At 47.3% G+C, this 25,286-nt stretch overlaps 1 protein-coding gene across 1 annotated transcript in view; it reads left to right on the top strand.

Moving 5' to 3' along the window:
* LOC144485351 (Fc receptor-like protein 5) overlaps positions 1–25,286 on the top strand; it is a 52,323-nt gene that overhangs the window by 8,440 nt on the left and 18,597 nt on the right. The window contains exons 2-5 of the mRNA XM_078203548.1: positions 10,021–10,053; positions 12,400–12,687; positions 23,109–23,402; positions 24,850–25,143. Of these exons, the coding sequence (XP_078059674.1) occupies positions 10,021–10,053; positions 12,400–12,687; positions 23,109–23,402; positions 24,850–25,143 (909 nt within the window). The remainder of the gene's footprint in view (positions 1–10,020; positions 10,054–12,399; positions 12,688–23,108; positions 23,403–24,849; positions 25,144–25,286) is intronic.

The following is a 25,286-nucleotide window of genomic DNA, read 5'->3' as shown; positions in this document are numbered from 1 at the left end:
GGCGGGCGGGCGGGGGGGGGGGGGGGGCGGGGGGGGGGGGGGGGGGGGGGGGGCGGGTGGGGGGGGGGGGCGGGGGGAGGGGATGGGGGAGAGGGGGGCATAGATTTAAGGTAAGGGACAGGAGAGTCAGAGGGGATTTGAGAGAGTGTGTGTGTGAGGGAGAGTGTGTGTGTGTGAGAGAGTGTGTGTGTGAGAGAGTGTATGTGAGAGAGTGTGTGTGAGAGAGTGTGTGTGAGAGAGTGTGTGTGACAGAACATGTGCGCTGGAACCTGAAAGGTTGGTGGAGGCGGAAACTCTCACAACAATTAAGAAGTGTTTAGATGAGAACTTGCACAGCCATTGCACACACGGCTCTTCAGCAAGTGCTGGAAACTGGAATTCCAATGGATAGGTTATAGATGGCTGGCACAGACACGATGGGCTGAAGGGCCTCTTTCTTGCTGGAAAATTGTCAGACTCTAACTGTTCTGTCACCAACTCTGTTTGTGCGTCTCAGCTCCAGATCTAATATACATTTCATTCAGAAATAACCTCTCAATCTGAGATTTAAAATGAACGATTTTCCAAAGGAACAAGTGTAATTTTCAGTGGAGAGTTCCAATCTGAGAGCGCCACTTTCCTGTGGAGAAACGTTTCTGAGCTTCACTCCTGAAGGTGCTGACCCCAGAGTCTTGTCTCTGACTCCGAGCCCCACACTCCAGAGCTGGAACCACTGGGCTTGTTCTCCTTCAAACAGAGCCGCTTCAGAGGAGCTTTGACTGAAGTTCTCCAAATCATGATGGATTCTGATCCATCACATGAGCTGTAATCGATTCCAGTTTTGGGAGACAAGGAATTTGACAAGGAAGTATTAATGAATGGCTGGACACTAGGAAGTTCTGTGGAACAAAGTGACCCTGGTGTTTGTTCACAGATCTCTGAAAGCGGAAGGGTATGTTAGTCGGGTGGTGAAAAAGGCATAGGGGACACTTGCCTTTATCAATCGAGGAATAGGTTACAAAAGCAGGGAGGTCATGGTGGAGTTGTAAAGAACTTTGGTGAGGCCACAGCTGGAGCACTGTGTGCGGTTCTGGTCACCACATTATAGGGAGGATGTGATTGAACTGGAGGAGGTGCAGAGTAGATTCACCAGGATACTGCGTGGGATGGAGCACTCAAGATATGAAGAAAGCTTAGGTATGCTTGGGTTGTTTTCATTGGAGCAGAGAAGACAGAGGGGCGACCTGATCGAGGTGTACAAGATGATGGGAGATATGGACAGAGTGGATAAGGAGCAGCTGCTCCCCTGACTTGAGGGGTCAGTCACGAGGGGTGATAGGTTCAAGGTGAGGGGCAGGAAGTTTAGGGGGGATGGGAGGACAAACCTGTTTTCACCCAGAGGTGGTGACGGGCTGGAATGCGCTGCCTGGAAGGAGGGTGGATGCGAGTTGTCTCACATCCTTTAAAAAGTATCTGAATGAGCACTTGGCACGTCAGAACATTCAGGGATATGGGCCAAGTGCTGGTGAATGGGATAAGGTGGGAGTTCTGGTATTTCTCGGGGTGTCGGTGCAGACTCGATGGGCTGAAGGGCCTCTTCAGCACTGTATGTTTCTATCATTCTATGAGAGTCAGTGACCAGAGCACACACCATATAATGTGACTGATCACCGGCCCAAATGGGGACACGAGAGGGACACATTTCTATTCACACAGCCAGTTGAAGTGATCTGGATTTCCCCGCCTGAAATGTCGACAGAAGCAGCTGCGATAGGAACACTCGAAACAAAATCAGATCATTACCTACCTGGAGAAAAGATTGGATATTGGGAAAGTGAGGGGGAGTGGGTTTAACTACAAAGATCCTCAAACGATTGGAGATGGGAGTTCACTGTGAGGAAAGACCCTCTTTGGGGAATATTGTAACAAGCTGTGATTCTGGAACTCTGGGAAAGGTCTCGGTTTTCATTTCACTCATTCATAGTCTCTCGTTTCAGCGGCTTTTGCTGTTCAGGGGAGATTCTCTCAGAGTGTCCACATTTCTCTCTGATATCATGACATTGAATTCTGAAACTCAATGTGTTGGATTCAATTTGAGTCACATTGAGGGCAGTGATCCTGGGGTCACTTTGCTGGAGAGTTTTGGGATTTCAGTGAGAGCGACTGATCGGGATCTCCCCTGATCCCCTTGTTAAATCTGGAGTGAATCTCCCCAGAGATCCACTGTGTCAAAATCGGGTGTTTGCACCTTCTGAAATCAGAGTGTTCACCGTTAACCAGGGTCTGAGCTCAAATACTGACTGTGTCCATTTGAACAAGGAGAGCAGTGAGAAGCTGCTGCCTTGGGAACAGGTTCCAGGCTGAGTCACTGATTGACTGTGAGGCAGAGTGAATTTTACTGAAATGGAGAGATCCTGGGGGCTGTTTCTGTCTGATAGGGTCTGTCCCACCATTTAAACTGATGGAAAAGACAGAATCGACACTCAGTGGATATTCCAGTGAATATATCTTTCGCTCGGTTCAATCTGACCCTCTGCTTCTTGCTGTCTGAGTTCCTCTTTCTTTGAACTGAAGCTGTTGCAAGTTGTAACCACTGCTTTCCGTTATAACACCTCGCTACTATTAATATCCCCCTCAGTGCTGACATTCTCCATTGCTTAGATCATTCTGTTTTTATTCCATTTCAATGTTGCAACTGAATTTGAAGCACTCTGTGTGTCAGAGAGAGAGAGAGTGTGTGTGTGTGTGTGAGAGTGTGTGTGAGAGAGAGAGTTTGAGTGAGTGTGTGTAAGAGAGACTGTGAGTGTGTGTGTCAGTGTGAGTGAGTGTGCTGTCTATAATTGAGTCAGGGATCTCAGATCGACTCCACTTCTCCACTCATTGTGCACATCTCTCAGATGTGACTTGTAAAAGAGTGGAGACAGAAGCCTTTCATTAGAAACAGGGCCCCACCTTCCAACTTCCTACTTTCATCTAAATTGTCACTGTTCACAGCTCCCTCCACTCCAGAATGGAACTCCACCACTTGTGCTGGACATTATCTGTACACAAGCCCCATATCTATACCTCACACTGCACCCCAACTAGTTTTATCGGTCTTTCAGACAATAATTCCCTCAGCCACAGAATTACTCTGTTCCCCTTGAACTGTCGGGGCTGTGGAGCCAACACAATCTAGGATTGAACAATTGAATTGACGTTTCAAAGACTCAGCACAGAATTGGTTTGTCTCCAGTTCTCTGGGATACAGGAATGTAGGAGCAGGAGTAGGCCATTCGGCCCTTCGAGCCTGCTGCGCCATTCATTATGATAATGGCTGATCATCAAATTCAATACCGTGATACCGCCTTCCCCTCATATCCCTTGATCCTTTTAGCCCCAAGACCATAAGACCATGAGGCCATATGACCATAAGACATTGGAGCAGAATTAGGCCACTTAGCCCATTGAGTCTGCTCCGCCATTCAATCATGGCTGATATTTTTCTCATCCCCATTCACCTGCCTTTTCCCCTTAACCGCTCATCCCCTTATTAATCAAGAACGGATCTATCTCTGTCTTAAGGCACTTAATGTCCTGGCCTCCACAGCCTCCTGTGGCAGAGTTCCACAGATTCACCACTCTCTGGCTGAAGAAATTCCTCCTCATCTCTGTTTTAAAGGATTGTCCCTTTCGCCTGAGGTTGTGTCCTCTGGTTCTAATTTTTCCGACGAGTGGAAACATCCTCTCCACGTCCTCTCTATCCAGGCCTCGCAGTATCCTTTAAGTTTCAATAAGATCCCCCAACACATTGTATTCCATCTGCCACTTCTTTGCCCACTCTCATAACCTGTCCAAGTCCTTCTGCAGCCCCCTGCTTCCTCAATACCACCTGTCCCTCTACATATCTTCGTAGCATCTGCAAACTTAGCAACAGTACCTTCAGTTCCTTCTTTCAAATCGTTAATGTATATTGTGAAATGTTGTGGTCCCAGCACCGAACCCTGGTCATCAGCTCCCATCCTGAAAAAATCCACTTTGTCCCCACTCTCTGTCTTCTCCACATTCACTCTCCAGGCCTATGCGGTATCCTGTAAGTTTCAATAAGATCCCCCCTCATCCTTCCAAACTCCAACGAGTACAGACCCAGTGTCCTGAACCATTCCTCATACGACAAGCTCTTCATTCCAGGGATCATTCTTGTGAACCTCCTCTGGACCCTTTCCAAGGCCAGCACATGCTTCCTGGGTTACGGGGTCCAAAACTGATTACAATACTCCAAATGGGGCCTGACCAGAGCTTTATACAGCCTCAGAATTACATCCCTGCTCTTGTATTATAGCCCTCTCGACATGAATGCTGACATGCATTTGCCTTCCTAACTGCCGACTGAACCTGCACATTAACCTGAAGAGAATTTTGAACAAGGACTCCCAATTCCCTTTGTGTTTCTGATTTCCGGAGCATTTCCCCATTTATAAAATAGTCTATGCCTCCATTCCTCACTCCAATGTGCATAACGTCACACTTTTCCACATTGTATTCCATCTGCCACTTCTTTGCCCACTCTCCTAATCTGCCCCAGTCCTTCTGCAGCCCCCTGCTTCCTCAATACTACCTGTCTCTATAATATCTTTGTAGCATCGGCAAACTTAGCAACAGTGCCTTCAGATGCTTTTTCCAAATCGTGAATGTACATTGTGAAAAGTTTGTGGTCCCAGCACCAACCCCTGAGGCACTCCACTAGTCACCATCTGCCATCCTGAAAAATACCCCTTTATCTCCACTCTCTGCCTTCTGGAAGTCAGCCAATCCTCCATCAATGCCAGGATCTTTCCCTTAACACCATGGGCTCTTAACTTATTTAACAATCTCCTATGCGGCACCTTGTCAAAGGCCTTTTTGACATCTAAGTAAATCAATTCCACTGGTTCTCCTTCATCTAACTTCCTTGTTACCTCCTCAAAGAACTCTATCAGATTTGGCAGACATGACCTCCCCTTGACGAAGCCATGCTGACTCAGTCCTATTTTATCACGCACTTCCAAATACTCCCCGATCTCATCTTTAAGAATGGACTCTAAGTGCTATATCTAATTTCTTCTTGAAATCACACAATGTTTTGGCCTCAAACACTTTCTGTGGTCGTCAATTCCACGCATTAACCACTCTCAGGGTGAAGAAATTTCTCCTCACCTCAGTCCTAAAAGGTTTACCTCTTATCCTCGAACTATGACCCCTAGTTCTGGACTTCATCACCAGCTTGAACATTCTTTCTGAAGTTACCCGGTCTAACACTGTTAGAATTTTCTAAGTTACTATGAGATCACCTCGCACTCTTCTAATCTCCCATGAATATAGTCTTAACTGATTATGACAGACCTGCCATCCCAGGAATCAGGTTGGTAAACCTTCACTGTACTCCCACTACAGCAAGAACATCCTTCCTCAGATAATGACACCAAAACTGTGCACAATACCCCAGGTGTGGCCGCACCAATGAGCTATTCATTTGCAGTAAAACATCTCTATCCCTGTACTCAAATTCTCTCGCTATGAAAGCCAACATACCATTTGCCTTCTTTACTGCCTGCTGTACCTGCACACTTACTTTCAGCAACTAATGCACTGGGCCACTAAGGTCTCACTGAGTATCCACCTCTCTCAATTTACACCCATTCATATAATAATCTGCCTTCCTATTATTGCTACCAAAGTGGATAACCTCACATTTATCCACATTATACTGCATCTGCCATGCAGATGTCCACTCACTCAGCCTGTCCAAATCACACTGAAGCATCTCTGCATCCTCCTCACAGCTCACCCTCCCACCCAGCTTTGTATCATCTGCAAATTTGGGGATGATACATTTTGTTCCCTCTTCCAAATCATTAATATATAATGTGAACAGTTGGGGTCCCAGCTCAGATCCTTATGATACCCCACTAGTCACTGCTTGCCAATGGGAAAAAGATCCATTGATGCCAACTCTTTTCTTCCAATCTGCTAAGCTGCTTTCTATGCATCTCGAGACTCTACCAGCAAACCCAAGCACTTTAACGTTACATAGTTTCTGTTTGAGGAAGGATGTCCTTGCTATAGAGGGAATGCAGTGAAGGTTTACGAGGCTGATTCCTGGGATGGCAGGTCTGTCATATGAGTAAAGCCATAACTGGAGACAATGCTCCAGATGCTGCCTTACCATGGCTCTATAATATTTTGATTGTATCTCTGGTGGTGTGAAAGGAATTCCATAATTACAAGGTTTAGTAAATTTCAGCAGTTTCCGGCAGTGCATTTTCTTGTTATATGTTTAGCCCCACTCTGGGTTCTGATGCCCTGTCCATCCAATCGGGGTTTACAATCTCCTTTCTCTCTCTGTGAAGCCTCTGAGCTGAAAGCACAGTGTTCCGCTGTGACCTTTCTCTGACACCACTTACCACTTTCTCAAACTTCCTTAATAATCTCTACTCAACATGTTGATCACTTTCCTGAAGATTTCTCCCCATCTTGCCCCACTCATCCCATCTATCCCGACGCATCCAATCTCTCCCGACTCATCGAATCTCTCCCGACTCCTCCCGTATCTCCCGACTCCTCCCATCTCTCCCAACTCCTCCCATCTCTCCCAACTCCTCCCATCTCTCCCGACTCCTCCCATCTCTCCCGATTCATCCCATCTCTCCTGACTCAGCCCACTTCTCCTCTTAAAACAATTTTCTGTCCTCGCTGCCAAGCTAAGGAATAGTGGGTGAATCTTCCCGTATCTAATACAAATCACACCAGCTCCTCCAGTCTCTCCCCATGATCGAAGTCCCTCGCTATGGATCAGGGGGTTAATGGGGTGGGATACTCACCAACGATGGGGTGGATTCGTGAATGAGAGCCTTCAGCAGAAATGGGAAGTTCAAATGTGGGACAACATTTGAGCACGGTTCTGGAATATTCTGTGAAATATATTTGGGCTATTCTCTTTGTTCTGAGTCACTGTCCTTCCTGGCAGCGGCTGAGTTCCTCTTTCTTTCAACTGAAGCCTCTTCGAGTTGAAACTACTTTATTTCTGTTGCAACGCCCTTTGCTGTCATAGAGTCACAGAGGTTTACAGCATGGAAACAGGCCCTTCGGCCCAACTTGCCCATGCCGCTTTTTTTTAAACCCCTATGCTAATCCCAATTGCCCGCATTTGGCCCATATCCCTCTGTACCCATTTTACCCATGTAACTATCTAATTGCTTTTTAAAAGACAAAATTGTCCCCGCCTCTACTACTATTTCTGGAAGTTTGTTCCATTCACTCATCACCCTCTGTGTGAAACAATTGCCCCTCTGGACACTTTTGTATCTCTCCCCTCTCAGCTTAAGCCTATGCCCTCTAGTTTTAGACTCCCTTATCTTTGGGAAAAGATATTGACTATCTAGCTGATCTGTGCCCCTCATTATTTTATAGACCTCTATAAGCTTACCCGTCAGCCTCCTGCGCTCCAGAGAAAAAAGTCCCAGTCTATCCAGCCTCTCCTGATAACTCAAACCATCAAGTCCCAGTAGCATCCTAGTAAACAGGCAGGGAGGAAATGGCCGTGTGAGGGAACCATGGTTCACGAAAGAGGTGGAATGTCTTGTGAAAAGGAAGAGGGAAGCTTATGTAGGGATGAGGAAACAAGGTTCAGATGGCTCGATTGAGGGTTTCAAGTTCGCAAGGAATGAGCTGAAAAAGGGGCTGAGGAGAGCAAGGAGGGGACACGAGAATTCCTTGGCGGGTCGGATCAAGGAAAACCCCAAGGCCTTTTATTCTTATATGAGGAATAAAAGAATGACCAGGGTGAGGTTAGGGCCGGTCAAGGACAGTAGAGGGAACTTGTGAATGGAGTCAGTAGAGATAGGCGAGGTGACGAATGAATACTTTTCTTCAGTGTTCACCAAGGAGAGGAGCCATGTTTTTGAGGAAGGGAAGGTGTTACAGGCTAATAGGCTGGAGGAAATAGATGTTCGGAGGGAGGATATCCTGGTAGTTTTGAATAAACTGAAGTTCGATAAGTCCCCTGGGCCTGATGAAATGTATCCTAGGATTCTTTGGGAGGCAAGGGATGAGATTGCAGAGCCTTTGGCTTTGACCTTTGGGTCCTCGCTGTCCACGGGGATGGTGCCAGAGGACTGGAGAATGGCAAATGTTGTTCCTCTGTTTAAGAAAGGGAATAGAAATGACCCTGGTAATTATAGACCGGTTAGTCTTACTTCGGTGGTTGGTAAATTGATGGAAAAGGTCCTTAGGGATGGGATTTACGACCATTTAGAAAGATGCGGATTAATCCGGGATAGTCAGCACGGATTCATGAAGGGCAAGTCGTGCCTCACAAATTTGATAGAATTTTTTGAGGAGGCAACTAAATGTGTTGATGAAGGTAGGGCAGTTGATGTCATATACATGGATTTTAGTAAGGCATTTGATAAGGTCTCCCATGGTCGGCTTATGATGAAAGTGAGGAGGTGTGGGATAGAGGGAAAGTTGGCCGATTGGATAGGTAACTGGCTGTCTGATCGAAGACAGAGGGTGGTGGTGGATGGAAAATTTTCGGATTGGAGGCAGGTTGCTAGCGGAGTGCCACAGGGATCAGTGCTTGGTCCTCTGCTCTTTGTGATTTTTATTAATGACTTAGAGGAGGGGGCTGAAGGGTGGATCAGTAAATTTGCTGATGACACCAAGATTGGTGGAGTAGTGGATGAGGTGGAGGGCTGTTGTAGGCTGCAAAGAGACATAGATAGGATGCAAAGCTGGGCTGAAAAATGGCAAATGGAGTTTAACCCTGATAAATGTGAGGTGATTCATTTTGGTAGGACTAATTTAAATGTGAATTACAGGGTCAAAGGTAGGGTTCTGAAGACTGTGGAGGAACAGAGAGATCTTGGGGTCCATATCCACAGATCTCTAAAGGTTGCCACTCAAGTGGATAGAGCTGTGAAGAAGGCCTATTTTTTTTTATACTTTTCCAATTCAATCAAATCAAATCCAATTCAGAGTCTCAACAGGTTGAGACATTTCAGATCCAGGCTGACAAGACAGGGTGAGCGACCAAACCACCCTGTCCTGGGCCTGATCTACATGAGCCAAGCTGATTGGAGAAGGGGGAGGTTCCTCCTCCAAGACTTGAGCTCATTTGCATCTTAGCCAAAAGGCCGAGATGCCGCTTTAAAAAATTGCTTCATATGAAACATATGAAGCTTCAGTGTAACCTAATGACCTCAACCAAGTGCGGCCGACCATGGGCTGCCGACCATACTACACTTGATCTTAGCCTTAGCTTTTATTAACAGGGGGTTGGAGTTTAAGAGCCGTGGGGTTATGCTGCAACTGTACAGGACCTTGGTGAGACCACATTTGGAATATTGTGTGCAGTTCTGGTCTTCTCGGCCTTTTGGCTAAAGGGGACTTCGATTCAAGTTGAGGGGCAGGAAGATTGGGGGCGATGTGAGAAAAAACTATTTTTTACCGAGAGGTGCTGACGGTCTGGAATGCGCTACCTGGGAGGGTGGTGGATGCGAGTTGTCTCACATTCTTTAAAAAGTATCTGAATGAGCACTTGGCACGTCAAAACAGGGCTATGGGAAATGGGATAAGGTGGGAGATCTGGTATTTTTCCGGTGTCGGAACAGACACGATGGGCTGAAGGGCCTCTTCAGCACTGTATGCTCCCATGATTCTATGAGAGTCAGTAACCAGAGCACACACCATATAATGTAACTGGTGACCGACCCAAAGGGGGACACCAGAAGGACACATTTCTATTCACACAGCCAGTTGTTGTGATCTGGAATGCCCATCGTGTAATGTCGACAGAATCAGTTCTGATAGGAACACTCGAAACAAAATCAGATCATTACCTACCTGGAGAAAAGATTGGATATTGGGAAAGTGAGGGGAGTGGGATTAATTACAAAGACCCTCAAACGATTGGAGATGGGAGTTCACTGTGAGGAAATGTATCTTTGGGGGATATTGTAACAAGCTGTGATTCTGGGAAAGGTCTCGGTTTTCATTTCACTCATTCATATTCTCTCGTTTCAGCGGCTTTTGCTGTTCAGGGGAGCCTCTCTCAAAGTAAGTGTCCACATTTCTCTCTAATATCATGACATTGAATTGTTAATTCCTATCGTGTTGAATCAATTGGTTTGTTTTTTTTCATATGGTGATGGGTTTGACTGTTGGAACCCATCGTGTTGTAACACTGACGCTGGTGCCTTGGGCCTAGATTGTTAATGCCATGGGAAATGCCTTATTCTTGTTGTTGGCGCTCCATCCATTAACACACTTGGGCAAGATAACTCAGGAACAATCCGGCATTCCCACTGGCCACAGCCAATGTTCTATTGAATGGGAAAATTCATTCCAAATTTGCAGTTGCAAATCCGAATGTTTCTGAGGATATCCAAAGTTGCCATTGGTCTGTTCTGCTGTCCAGTTGGAGTGTGAGAGATCTAAATCTTCTCTAATTTTACACACCCTGATGACCTTTCCGCTAACAACATAAAATATCAAAAACCTTTCACCCCCGAGTCTGCAATTTACAACTGACCTAACCTCAGTTGTGACTTGAGGAATGTTTGAGCTGATCTAGACTGCTCCTCGAGTGAGGAATTTCTTGCCAGCATCGCCCTTGAAAGGGTGATTTCTAATTCTAAAATTTTGCTGACTGTTTCTCCAGGGTGAGATGAAAGAACACAGAGTCTCCCAGAATGCTGCATCAAGTAATTAATTTCCCGCAAACAATTCCATTTCACTCGTTTGTCTTCCACACTCAGCGCTGTCCATGCAGACTGTTGTTAGAATTCACCTAATGCATCACTCCAGCTGGGATCCAATCTCAGAAACATCTGTCCTGTCCCACCCACCCCATCCTCCAGCTGTCCAGAGCTTGCAACGGCTATCTGTTTCTCTGTCACCTCCTCCCACTCCCTCACATGTCCAACAGCAATGAACTCACTCCCTGTTCCTGAACATCAGTCAGAGGTGTCCATCAAACATTTGCGCCATTCTCACATTATTTGCAGTAACCGCTCACCGGGCTCTTCGAACTGCCTGTTGAGAAAAATCCTGCACAGCAACGTTACTCAAAAACCTTTCTTGAATACACTTTATCATCACAAGAGCTGTGAGAGGCTTGATGAGCTAGAGAACTGCACAGAGAAAGAGAGTAGGTGAGGACCATGGAGAGTTTGGCGAATATGTATGATTTATTTTTCAAATCCAGCCTTTATTCAATGGAGAGGGGATTCTGTGGCGGGGGTGGGAGAGGGGCTGGGGGATTATGTTGTTCTGCAAGAACAGGAGCGGGGAGGATGAATGGGACTTGGTTTGAAGTAGGACAAGGCGGGGAACCAGCAGGTATTTGGTTCATGTCATTCCGATGTCGGGTGATGGATGGGAGAGTTGGAAGACACAAGTCTGGAGGCAGAGCGAGAAATGGGGCTGGAGTCAGGCAATGTCAGGGAGATGGACATTGGTGGACTGAGAGGCGGTGGAGGTGAGGGGGTCAGAAGGTCACTCAGAGTCTGACCGGTTGCTAAGATTGTGAAATGCCTGTGACACCCCTCAGACAGAGCCGGCTCAAGGTCGTGACTGGGGAATGAGTTTATAGGGAGGACTGGAGGAAGGGGTGTCGGGGGAGTGAATTCATTAACATGGATAATCACAGCAGATGCATAGGAAGACCATCAACACACGGGTTCCCTCTGGGTCTCACACAAACACAAACGCCAAATATATCGGTGCTTCTTCAATAATCTCTGGGTTCAGGCGGGGCTTCCATTGGCTTTCCGTTTAACAACACTCCATGGACAGCCTCACATCAGAGAGGATCACCACCAGATTCACAAAGGGCAATGAGAGCGGGACAATAATTGTCAGGCTTGTCAGAGACACTCACCTCTGGAATGAGCCAATATGTTGATTTCACCAAAGCGACTCCATTGTTTGAAAAGACACAGATTAAAGGAAATCTTCACCCCTTTAAATCAAATGTTCATATCAGCTGCACTGAACAGAAATACTGACCGCAAATTAAACCATATCCTTTTTTCTCTTGTAACCCAGGGGACAATTACTGATTAAACATCTCACTTTGGAATGGGAATCCCAGCTGGTTTATTTTATTCAGTGTTGTGATTTGATTTTCTACATTAAATAACGAGTGACACTTCACATTTACACCATTAGCTGTGGATCGTTTTCTAATGAGCTGAGTTACTGAAATCCATTGTGTAAATTCCAATATCTCACTGTTTCTTCAAGAACTCATCCGAAAACTCCCTTTTCTTCATCCTCAGTTCCCGATGCAAACATCTCCCTTCAACACCAGTACAATGGTTAGTGAGTTAGCTCATTCCCTCTGTACATGAAACCCTGGAGATCCATTCCTAACAGAGATTTCCATTCCTCCCAACACAGGGAACTTGCCAAAGCTGCAGATATCACTGGATCAACCGACTGGAGTGTATCTTGAAACAGAGAATGTCACCCTCACCTGCACTGTGGAGACACATTGTTCCAATAAAACCTTCGGCATTTACAAGGATGGTCAATATTTCAAGATTCATCCAGTTTCCACACGGGACAACTCTGCAAGATTCTCGTTTGCTGCTTTGAACCAAGGAGGTGGTTATCGGTGTAATTATTGGTGTCGGGGTGATCGGCCTGGTTCCTTATTGAGTGAAGCTGTGACGGTGACAATAGCAGGTGAGGGACTGGGAACGGAGATTGTTAACATATCTGTTCAAAGTCATTCTGACTTTCACAAATCATGTATTATCCACTGTCACAAAATGGAAGGTTCGATATGAGGAGGGAGGAATGTGACTGAATAATCTTCCCGGTCATTCCTTAAATCCTGAGGGTTTGGGGCCTGAATTCTTGGCCTGTGGTTAAGGGTTAGAGAGACCAGGGGACTGAGGCAGCGGGAGGTGTGAAGAACCCAGTCCGCAGATGAAGGGTTCAGTAACTGGGCGGCAGGTTTTGATCATTGCCACATGATGGCACAGTCTGACCAGGGATTGATTCCTGAAATGTTTGATGCCGGGGTCACCGCCCCCAACAACCACCCCCCCCCCCACCACCCGCGCCCCCCCCCACCCCTCACTCCCCGCCTCCCCAGGGTGTCAGAATCCAATAGCTGATGGAGTGAAAGTGCCTCCCACCGCCCTCATGAGGAGGGAGCAGCTGGGGTCCAATCTCAGACACATCAGCCCAGTCCCACCTAACCCATCCTCCAGCTGTCTAAAATTTTCACTGGCTCCCTGTTTCTCTGTCACCTCTGACCCCCGGTCCAACAGCAATGAACTGCCTCTCTGTTCCTGAAACACAGTGACTGCTGTCCCCTCAACACCAGTCCCATCCTCACAAAAACATTATTTTATTGATATAGCGCCTGTAACGCAGTAACCCCTCACCGGTCGTATCAAAGGGAACCATTATCCACTGAACACTGAATGGAGATGTGAGTGTAGACGACCTGAATCTGTGTGGAGGGAGGGAGGTGTTTAGGAGCGTCATTGAGGGGGGAGAGAGAGACAGGCGGAGAGGTTTAGGGAGGGGATTCCAGAGCTCAGGCCCCCAGGCAGCTGAAGGTGCCCATTGTGGAGCGATGGAAAGTGGGGGAGAGTTCCCGAGGCAGCAATTATCCGGGTATAGAGATCTCAGAGGGTTCATAATCTAGAGGATCACACACAGATAGAGAGGAGTCGAGGACCTTGGAGAGTTTGGAGAACATGTTTGAACATTTTTTCAAATGCAGCTTTTGTTCAGTCCAATGGGGATGGTGCCGGGGGATTATGTTTTTCTGTGAGCGGGGGGGGGGGGGGGGGGGGGGGGGGCTGAGTAGTTATGGGGGGGGGGGGTGAATGGGACTTGGCTTGAATTAGGACAGGGGCGGCCAGAGGGGGTGGGGGGCAGCAGATATTTGGTTCATGTCATTCCGCTGCCGGGTGAAAGATGGGAGGGAAGGGGAGAGATCCCGGGGGCTGTTTCTGTCTGATAGGGTCTGTCCCACCATTTAAACTGATGGAAAAGACAGAATCGACACTCAGTGGATATTCCAGTGAATATATCTTTCACTAGTTTCAATCTGACCCTCTGCTTCTTGCTGTCTGAGTTCCTCTTTCTTTGAACTGAACCTCTTGCAAGTTGTAACCACTGCTTTCCGTTATAACACCTCGCTACTATGAATATTCCCCTCAGCGCTGGACATTCTCCACTGCTGAGATCATTCTGTTTTTATTCCATTTCAATGTTGCAACAGCATTTCAGATGTTTTGTGATCATTGTGTTTGTTTGATTTTGTGTGTGTGATTGTGTGTGTGAGAGAGTTTGAGTGACAGTGAGTGAGGGAGGGAGCGAGCGAGCGAGTTGTCTGTAATGCTGTCAACTTCCAGATCTGGGAACTCGTACCGACTCTCTTCCCCACTCATTGTGTGAGAGATGAGCACATCTCTGAGCTGTGACGTGTCCAAGTGGGCGGAGACTAAAGCCTTTTGTTAGAAACAGGACGTCAGCTTCCTACTATCCTCAGAACTGATCTGTCAATCTCCACCTTTAACCATCTAAATTGTCACCGTTCACAGCTCCATCCACTCCAGAATGGAACTCCACCACTTGTACTGGACATTATCTATACACAAGTCCCATATCGATGCCTCACACTGAACCCCAACTATTTTCATCTCTCTTTCAGTCAAAGATTCACTCAGTCACAGAGTTACTTTGTGCCCCTGAACTGTCGGGGATGTGGGGCCGACATAGTCCAGGATTGAATAATTGGATTGACATTTCAAAGACTCAGCACAGAATTAGTTTGTCTCCAGTTCGTTGGGCTACAGGAACGTAGGAGCAGGAGTAGGCCATTCGGCCCTTCGAGCCTGCTGCACCATTCATTATGATAACGGCTGATCATCAAATTCAACATCGTGATACCACCTTCCCCCCTTATCCCTTGATCCCTTTATCCCCATGATATCCTTCTTTGATATATTGATGTTCTCAAGAGCGTTCACACACCTATCCCTGACCTCAACCTCCCTCATGTCCTTCTCCTTGGTGAATACTGATACAAAGTACTCATTAAAGATCTCACTCACTTCCTGTGGTTCCACGCAAAACTTCCCTCCATTATCCTCGAGTGGGCCTACTCTTTCTCTTGCTACCCTCTTGCTCCTAATATATGCATAAATATCCTTGGGATTCTTCTTGACCCTGTTTGCTGAAGACATTTCATGGCCCCTTTTCGCCCTCCTAATTCCACGTTTAAGTTCCTTCCTACTTTCACTGTGCTCCTCGAGGGTTTCGTCAGTTTTTAGATGCCTGGATGTATCGTGTGCTTCCTTTTTCCTTTTGTCTCAGATTAAAATTTCCCTTGTCATCCATGGTTCCTGAATCCTGCCATTTGTATCCATCATTTTGGGGGAATATTCCTACCCTGCATTTCAATCAACTGGCCTTTAAAAGCCTCCCACATGTCAGGCATGTTTGCCCTGAAATAGTCACTCCCAATCCACATTCCCCAGATCCTGTCTAATTTGGATGTTATTGTCCCTCTCCCAATTAAGCACCCTCACCCGAGGGACACTCTTACTCTTATCCATGGCTCCCCGAAAACCTATGGAATTATGGTTGCTCAGCACAAAATGCTCCCCTACTGAAACATCGATCCCCTGGCCTGGCTCATTCCCCAATCCCAAGTCTAGTATGGCCCGCTCCCTGGTTGAATTATCTACATGTTGTATCAAAAAGCCCTCCTGGACACATCTATCAAATTGCTCTCCATCCGAGCCCCTGGCTGTAAGCGATTCCCAGTCAATATGGGGGAAGTTAAAATCACCCACCATACCTACCCTGCTTTTTTCACACCTTTTCAGGATTTGACGACACAAATGCTCCTCTGTCTCCTGCAGATTGTTGGGAGATCTATAGTACACTCTCAACATTGTGATCTCACCCTTCTTATTCCTAACTCCAGCCTCACTCCAAGATCTCTCCAATGTGTCCTCCCTCAACACAGCTGTGATGTGTTCCCTAATCATAATGTAACTCCCCGAAGCCTTTTGTTTCCCCCTCTGTCCCGTCTAAAATAACGATATCCGGGAATGTTAAGCTGCCAGTCCTGTCCCTCCTTCAACCATGTCTCCGTAATTGCAATTCCATCATAATTCCATGCAGTAACCCAGGCTCTCAGTTCACCTCTCTTACCTTCTTGCATTGAAGCAAATGCAGCAAGACCTCCAGTTGCACCAGGCCCCGCGACTTCCCTCTGCCTGGTCTTACTCTGCGCTATGTTTCTCTCAGTCTCACTTTTATTCCCAGTCCTGACACTTACTGGCCTGCTGTTCGAGATCCAACCTCACACCACCGCCCCCGCACCACCCCGCCCCACCCCCAAGCACACCCCCCGCTACACTAGTTTAAACCCTCCCAAAGAGCACGAGCAAACCTCCCGCCCAGGATATTGGTGCCCCTCCAGTTCAGGTACAACCGTCCTTCTTGTCCAGGTCCCACATTGCCCAGAAGACATCCCAGTGATCCATATCTCTAAACCCCCCCTCCCCCCACACCAGCTCTTTAACCACATGTTGAACTGTATGATCTCCCTGCTCCAAGCCTCACTAGCACGTGGCACGGGGAGTAATCCTGAGATTATTACCCTCGATGTCCTGCTTTTTTGCTCCCTACCTAACTCCCTGAATTGTCTTTGCAGGACCTCTTCTTGCCGATGTCATTCGTGCCAATGTGGACAATGACATCTGTCTGTTTACCCTCCTGTTTCAGGATGCCGTGGACCCGCTTAGTGACATGCAGGACCCTGGCACCAGGGAGGCAACACACCCCTGACTATCGAGTCTCCTACTAATATCACTCGCTTGCACTGATCCCGACCCTGCTCTACAACAGAACCAGTTGTGGTGCCACAAGCCTGGCTGCTGCTGGTATCTTCCATTGAGTAGCTGTCCCCCCTCCAACATATCCAAAACGGTATACCTGTTTGAAAGGGGAATAACCACAGGAAAATCCTGCCTTACCTGCCTGTCTCTCCTGATGGTCACCCATCTACCTCTCTGAACCTGTGGTATGACCATCTCATGGAAACTAGTGTCTGTCACACTCTCTGACCCCTGTATGCTCTGCAATGTGTCCAGCTGCTGCTCCAACTGAACCACGCGGTCTATGAGGAGCTGCAGCTGGTCATACTTTCCGAAGACATTGTCATCAGGGACGCTAGAAAGCTCCCTGACCTCCCGCATCCGGCAGGAGGAACATATCACTGCCCAGACTGCCATCTCTGCCCTTGTACACTTCAGAAAGTTAATGGAATGAGAACCTTACCTTGCCTTTCCTTTGCGTGTCCTCCTCACAGTGCCTTTTATTTGGTTAGAGGAGAAAGGAGGTGGGGAAAAACTAATGTAGCGTCTCTTAACCGATCCTTGACACCAGTTGTTCGGCTATTCACAGTCCCAGTTTAATATTCACAAAGCCACACTTTAATCCTCTTTAGTACATGTACATCTCACTCCTGTAACTTTAAATGGAATAATTTCCAACCACGTTTTCAACATTAATTCACAAAGTCACCCTGCCCGTACATTTTTAAATACTTACCCAAGATCGTAAGATCATCAGGTCATTACAAATAGGAGCTGGAGCAGGCCATTCAGCCCTTCATTCAGCAAGAGAATGGGGGACCTGCTTATTGCCTCAGTTACGATTCATTGCTCTCTCTGTCTCTCACTCTATCACTCTGCATCTCCCTCTGTCCCTCTCTGTCTCTAACCCATTCTCTATCGCTCGATCCCTCCCTCTCTGTCCCTCCCTCTCTCTCTGTCTCTGTCTCTCTCTCTCCACCCACCCGCATCCCAAGAATCCACTGCTCACTTTCGCTCCTCGAACACTTTTCATTTTCCCATTAAATAATTTCCTGTCTGTTTTTAGACTGTTTAATCGTGCTCGAATCCTCAACATTTCGTGACGATGCAACGTGTCTGCTCATTAACATATTCTGAGATTTGTGCGGGATATTTAATCATTATTTCGATTTGAAATAGCTTGAATTTAACTGGACGAGTGCAGTTCTGGATGTGTATGTATAAGTGAGCGCAGGGCGATGCAGTTTCAAAGTCCAGCACCATTGGTGGTTATTTATCCAAGATTTTATTGCTGAATTTCTTCAAAATATTAGGTGGACATTCTCACAATATCTTTTCTCTCAGTGTATTTAAACACATCTTCCCTCATCCATTGCTTTCTCTGTCAAGGGGTAACTTTATATTTGTTCTCAGTGATGTGCTTCTGAGCTGAAACCACAGGTTTCCGTGACAAACCTTTGTAACGAAGTGCAGCGAAGGTAGCCCAGGAGCTGGAGCAGGGAGCACGGTAGCACAGTGGTTAGCACTGCTGCTTCACAGCTCCAGGGTCCCGGTTTCGCTTCCCGGCTCGGGTCACTGTCTGTGTGGAGTTTGCACATTCTCCTCGTGTCTGCGTGGGTTTACTCCGGATGCTCCGGTTTCCTCCCACAGTCCAAAGATGTGTGGGTTAGGTTGATTGGCCAGGTTAAAAATTGCCCCTTAGAGTCCTGGGATGCGTAGGTTAGAGGGATTAGTGGGTAAATATGTGGGGGTAGGGCCTGGGTGGGGATTGTGGTCGGTGCAGACTCAATGGGCCGAATGGCCTCCTTCTGCACTGTCGGGTTTCTATGATTTCTATGAAGGTTTTCCAATCTTATTGCAGGGATGGCAGGACTGATGTATGAGGAGAGGTTGTCTAGGTTACGATTGTTTACACTGGAGTTCAGACAGATGGGGGAATCTCACAGAGATTTAGAAAATTCTAACAGGACTAGACAGGGTAGATGCAGGGAGGATGTTCCCGATGGTGGGGGAGTCCAAACCAGGGATCACCGTCTGAGGATTCAGGGTAGACCATTTAGGAAGGCGATGAGGAGACATTTCTTCACCCACAGTGTGGTGAGCCTGTGGAACTCATTGCCTCAGGAAGGAGTTGATTCAAGAGGCGGCTCGATACAGCACTTGGGGCGAACTGGATCAAAGGTTATGGGGAGAAAGCAGGATTAGGTTATTGATTTGGATGATCCCCCATTATCGTAATGAGTGGTGGAGGAGGCTCGAAGGGCCGAATGGCCTCCTCCTGCTCCTATCTTCTATATTTCTAAACACTGACTGTGACTAAGATGCACCCAGATTGATTTGGAAATCTATTGATATTTAATTTTCTCCCACAATTGGTTCATTGTGACGTCTCTGACAGTTTGTAAACTATTTCCTGTTCCCCTGAATTGACACAATATTCAGTTCTCATTATTTAAACGGCACTTTCTCCTGTAGTCTCCTGGAGCTGGTCACATCTCGGGGTGACACAGTGGTTAGCACTGCTGCCTCACAGCGCCAGGGTCCTGGGTTCAAATCCAGCCTCCGGTCACTGGCTGTGTGGAGTTTGCACATTTTCCCCGTGTCTGCGTGGGTTTCCGTGTGCTCCGGTTTCCTCCCACAGTCCAGAGATGTGCGGGTCAGGTTGATTGGCCGTGATAAATTGACCCTCAGGTATCAGGGGGATCAGCAGGGTAAATATGTGGGGTGAGGGAAAGAGGGCCTGGGTGGGATTCTGGTCGGTGCAGACTCGATGGGCCAAATGGCCTCCTCCTGCACTGGAGGATTCTATGATCATTGAGATTGAGATCTGTGTCGAGAGCAGAGACGAATGTCCTTCAGTAAACACATCACAGCAGCTGCTGTTTGTGGTCAACATTTCATCATCTCACCTTCATTTTGTTCAGTTTAACAGACGGATGTGTGAATCCATTTCCATAAAGGTGCTCCCAGAGAGAGACACAGAGACTGAGACACACAGACTGGAAGGGACAGACAACGATATACACACAGAGACAGACAGACACACACACACACACAGACTGAGAGACACACCGACCTTTGTAAGTGCAGTGAAGGTTTACCGGGTTGATTCCGGGGATGACGTGACTGATGTATGAGGAGAGATTGACTAGGTTAGGATTTGAATCCATTCCATAATGGTGCTCCCAGACACAGACAGACACACAGACACAGACAGACAGACTGAGGGACACACAGACTGGAAGGGATAGACAGAGATAAGGACACAGAGACAGAGAGACACACAAACAGACACAGACACACAGAGACAAACACACAGACATACACATACAGAATCCGCAAAAAGACAGACAGACTGAGAGACACACAGACTGGAGGGGACAGACAGAGATAAAGACACAGACTCACACACACACACACACACACACATACACACACAGAGGAGCTTTGACTAACGTTCACTAAATCGTGATAGATTCTGATCCATCACATGAGCTGAAATCGATTCCAGTTGCGGGAGACTGGGAATTTGACAAGGAAATATTCAATGAACAGCTTGACACTGGGAATTTCTCTGGGACAAAGGGATCTTGGTGTATTTCTGCACAGATCTCTGAAGGTGGAAAGGCATGTTAGTAGGCTGGTGAAAAAGGCATTTGGGACACTTCCTTTTATCAGTCGAGGAATAGATGACAAAGCAGGGAAGCCAAGTTGGATTTGTATTAAACTTTGGTGAGGCCACAGTTGGAGTTCTGTGTGCAGTTCTGGTCACCACATAATAGGAAGGATGTGATTGCACTGGAGGGGGTGCCCAGGAGATTCACCAGGAGGTTTCGGGGGGATGTGAGGAAAAATAGTTTTCCCCAGAGGGTGATGGCAGTCTTGAATGTGCTGCCTGGGAGGGTGGGATAGGTGGGTTGCCTCACATCCTTTCAACAAATCCCTGGATGAGCACTTGGCACGTCATAACATTCAGGGCGATGGGACAAGTGCTGGTAAATGGGATTAGGTGGGAGGTCAGGTGGTTCTCGCGTGCTGGTGCAGACTCGATGGGCCGATGGGCCTCCTCAGCTCAGTATGATTCTATGATAGTTGGTAACTAATTACCTGCCTGGAGAAAAGATTGGATATTGGGAAAGTGAGGGGGAGTGGGTTTAATTACAAAGAGCCTCAAACGATTGGAAATGGGAGTTCACTGTGAGGAAAGGCCCGCTTTGGGGGATATTGTAACAACCTGTGATTCTGGAATTCTGGGAAAGGTCGTGGTTTTCATTTCACTCATTCATATTCTCCAGTTTCAACGGCTTTTCCTGTTCAGAGGAGATTCTCTCAAAGTGTCCACATTTCTCTCTAATATCATGACATTGAATTATTAATTCCGATCGTGTTAAACCAATTTTTTTTTTCATATGGTGATGGGTTTGATTGTTGTAACCCATCGTGTTGTAACATTGACGCTGGTGCCGTGGGCCTAGATTGTTAATGCCATGGGAAAAGACTTATTCTTGTTGTTGGCGCTCCATCCATTAACACACTCTGGGGAAGATAACTCGGGAACGATCCAGAATCCCCAGTGGCCACAGCCAATGTTCTATTGAATGGGAACATTCATTCCAAATTTGCAGTTCCAATTCCGAATGTTTCATAGGATATCCAAAGTTGCCATTGGACGTCCTTGTGTCTGTTCTGCTGTCCAGTTGGAGTGTGAGAGATCTAAATCTTCTCTAATTTCACACACCCTGATGACCTTTCCTCCAACAATATAAAATAACAAAAACCTTTCACCCCCGAGTCTGCAATTTACAACTGACCGAACCTCAGCTGTGATTTGAGGAATGTTTGAGGTGATCTAGACTGCTCCTCGTGTGAGGAATTTCTTGCCAGCATCGCCCTTGAAAAGGTGATTTCTAATTCTGAGATTTTGCTGACTGTTTCTCCAGGGTGAGATGAAAGAACACAGAGTCTCCCAGAATGCTGCATCAAGTAATTAATTTCCCTCAAACAATTCCATTTCACCCGTTTCTCTTCCACACTCAGCGCTGTCCATGCAGACTGTTGTCAGAATTCACCCCATTGGACCCTGGAATCATTCTAATGCATCACTCCAGCTGGGGTCCAATCTCAGAAACATCTGTCCTGTCCCACCTACCCTATCCTCCAGCTGTCCAAAACCTTCAATGGCTATCTGTATCTCTGTCACCTCCTGCCCCATCCCGGCCAAGAGAAAGGATCTCCCTCTCTGTCCCTGAAAAACAGTCACAGTTGTCCACCCGACACTAGTCCCATCCTCACAGAAACATCATTTCATTGATAAAGCACCTGTAATGTGCGAACTCCTTACTCGCTGTGTCAAAGGGATACATAATCCATTGAACACTGAGTGGAGATGTTAGTGTGGACAACCCAAATCTGTGTGGAGGGGAAGGGGGGCAGTATTTAGGGGCATCATTGAGGGGGGGAGAGAGAGAGACAGGCGGAGAGGTTTCGGGAGGGGATTCCAGAGCTCAGGCCCCCGGCAGCTAAATGAGCCAATTGTGGAGCGATGGAAAGTGGGGGAGAGTTCCCGAGGCAGCAATTATCCAAGTATAGAGATATCAGAGGGTTCATGATCAAGAGGATCACACCCTGGTCGAGAGGAGACAAGGACCATGAAGTGTTTAGAGAACATGTATGTCATTCAGATGGCAATAACAACAGATGCAGAGGAAGACCATCAACACACGGGTTCCCTCTGGGTCTCACACAAACCCAAACACCAAATATGTCGGTGCTTCTTCAATCATCTCTTGGTCCAAACGGGGCTTCCATTGGCTTTCCGTTTAACAACACTCCATGGGCAGCCTCACATCAGAGAGGATCACCACCAGATTCACAAAGGGCAATGAGAGATGGACAATAATTGTCAGGCTTGTCAGAGACACTCACGTCTGGAATGAGCCAATATGTTGATTTCACAATTTTTTTCTAATTTTACAACACTAATTCTAACATTCCACTCAACTTCGGAACACAGGCTGAAGATAAATGATTCTCTCACTGGGCTGTTTTGGGGTGTTACCAGTTTCTGAAATCATCTTCCAAATGTTCATTCATTTGGAATCAATTCCCAACTGTGTGTGTGTGGAACCTCAGTTCAGGATGTGAGCGCTGTCCCTCCACACAGATCAATGGATGGTGTTTGTATTAACAATGGCTGGACATGAGATCCCTCCGATCCATCTCTAACTGTTCTGTCCGTTTGTTTTCCCACAGAGCAGCTAAGAAAGCCACGGATATCCCTGAGTGAACCCACCGGGGTGTATGTTGTGGGAGAGACGGTCACCATTACCTGCACCGCCTTTGGAGATAATCGAGATAAAACCTTCCATTTTTACAAAGGTGTCCAACGTCTGACCTCCAGTGGAATCGACACAAAGGACAACATTGGAACATTCCGGAACACTGGTAGAAGCAGTGAGGGGCCATACCAATGTCAATATGAGATTTCCATCAGGAATAGGCAGCTCATATCCCCAATGAGCGAGAGTGTGACAGTGACTACAGCAGGTAAGTCACAGGGAGCAGAGATTGTTAAATATGTTGATTCAATGGGCTGGGCGTGTTTATAAATTCATCTTCAATTCCCCACCACAAAACTGAACGGCCAGTGCTAGGAGAGAGCAGCAGATCCGAGTGAGAGTCCATTTCATTGCTCAATGATTGATGACAGAATGGGTCATGAATTCAACCACTGTGCATTGACTGGGGTTATTGAACCTCATGGTAACCAGACTGGGGTGGAGGTGGGGGGCAGGGCGGGGGGGGGGGGGGGGGGTGGGTGGGTGGTGGCGGTGGTAAAGCAGGAGGAGGAGGGTGTGCGGAGTCACTGAGCAGCTGGTGTATTCTCTCACTGGGGGAGCTAATCAGCATTCTCTACTGAAGGCACTTGGGTCGAGGTTTTTGATGACGTAATATTGTCCTCAAGGGACCTACACCAACCATTGAGGTTATATGTCACAGAATATCCAAATCCTTTCCTACAGCCCCCAGGGGGTGGTTCATATTACATCACCCCCCACCCCCCCCCCACCCCCCCCCACCCCTCCCACCCACAGCCCCCCCCCACCCCCCCAGCCCCCCGGCACCCCCCCCACCCCCACACCCACCCCACCCACCCCACCCTCCTCTTGTCTTTCACTCTCCAACTGGTGCAGCCAATCACTCAAGTTGGGTTGGATTATCTCCACCTGAACTCTCCTAACTTGGAATTGTAACATTCTTTCCCACATCAGCAGATTCGGATATCAACTCCGACTCCACTGCTCTGAGCTTCATAATCGAGGCCGTCACACCCCCCGGTGCCAGTACTGAGGGAGTGCTGCACTGTCGGGGGTAGGTGTATGTACTCTAGGATTTGAGCTCCATAATCCAGGCCGTCACACCCCCCGGTGTCAGTACTGAGGGAGTGCTGCACTGTCAGAGGTAGATGTATATCCTCGAGGATTTGAGCTCCATCATCCAGGCCGACACTCCCCCGGTGTCAGTACTGAGGGAGTGCTGCACTGTTGTGGAAACACTCTGGAACTGGAGCTCCACAATCTAGTTGGATTAGCTCTGTTGAATTCCGGGGTTGGTTCTCGGTGTCTCTGGGTAAATCTTCTATGGCGTGTGAGATAATGTGATTCATTTTTGTTGATGGGATCTTGCTGTGTACTTTTACCTGCTGGGGCCTATGCATTGAAAGAGTGATTATATTGCAATAGTACCTCACTGGCTGTGAACTTTATTTTGGGGATGTGCTGAAGTCCTGAAAGTTCCCCCGATGTGTAATAGTTCCTTTGTTCCTTCAGAATCAAATCCCCAACCTTTCCTAACTGGAATCTCAAATCCAGATCAAATCACTTCCCTTCCACACAGATCACTGGCTATTGAGGGAGCAGCCTTCGAACCTGCTGCTGTACATCAGGCCCATCTGATCCATTTCTAATAGTTCCTCACATTTACTCTACCACAGATCCCCTGACAGCGCCAGTGGTGTCTCTGGATCAGCAGAGTGGGGTCTACATTGTCGGAGAGAAGGTCACCATTACCTGCACCGTGACTGGAGATTATCACTATCGAAACTTCTACTTTTATAAAGATAATAATCCACTGCACTCCAGCCCAATTAGTACACGGGACAAGAGTGTAACCTACACAGCAACCGGTGTAAACATCAGAGGGGATTATAAATGCAGATATGGATACAGCATCAAAGGAAGGTGGTTGGAATCGGAATTCAGCAACGTGGTAACTCCCACATTCGCGGGTAAGTGACAACAAACAGAATGTTCCAGAATCTTTCTCTGACTCATTTCCCAAATCGAGGCTGCCGTGACTGTAACATGTGAGTTAACATTGGGGAGCAGCAGTGACTGAGTGTTCATCTCTCTCTACAACTCTTCAGAGTGT

The sequence above is a fragment of the Mustelus asterias genome, unplaced genomic scaffold (assembly GCF_964213995.1).
Source record: "Mustelus asterias unplaced genomic scaffold, sMusAst1.hap1.1 HAP1_SCAFFOLD_188, whole genome shotgun sequence".
Classification (NCBI taxonomy): Eukaryota; Metazoa; Chordata; class Chondrichthyes; order Carcharhiniformes; family Triakidae; genus Mustelus; species Mustelus asterias.
The sequence above is the reverse complement of the archived record's forward strand: the minus strand, read 5'-3'. Positions and strand labels throughout refer to the sequence as shown.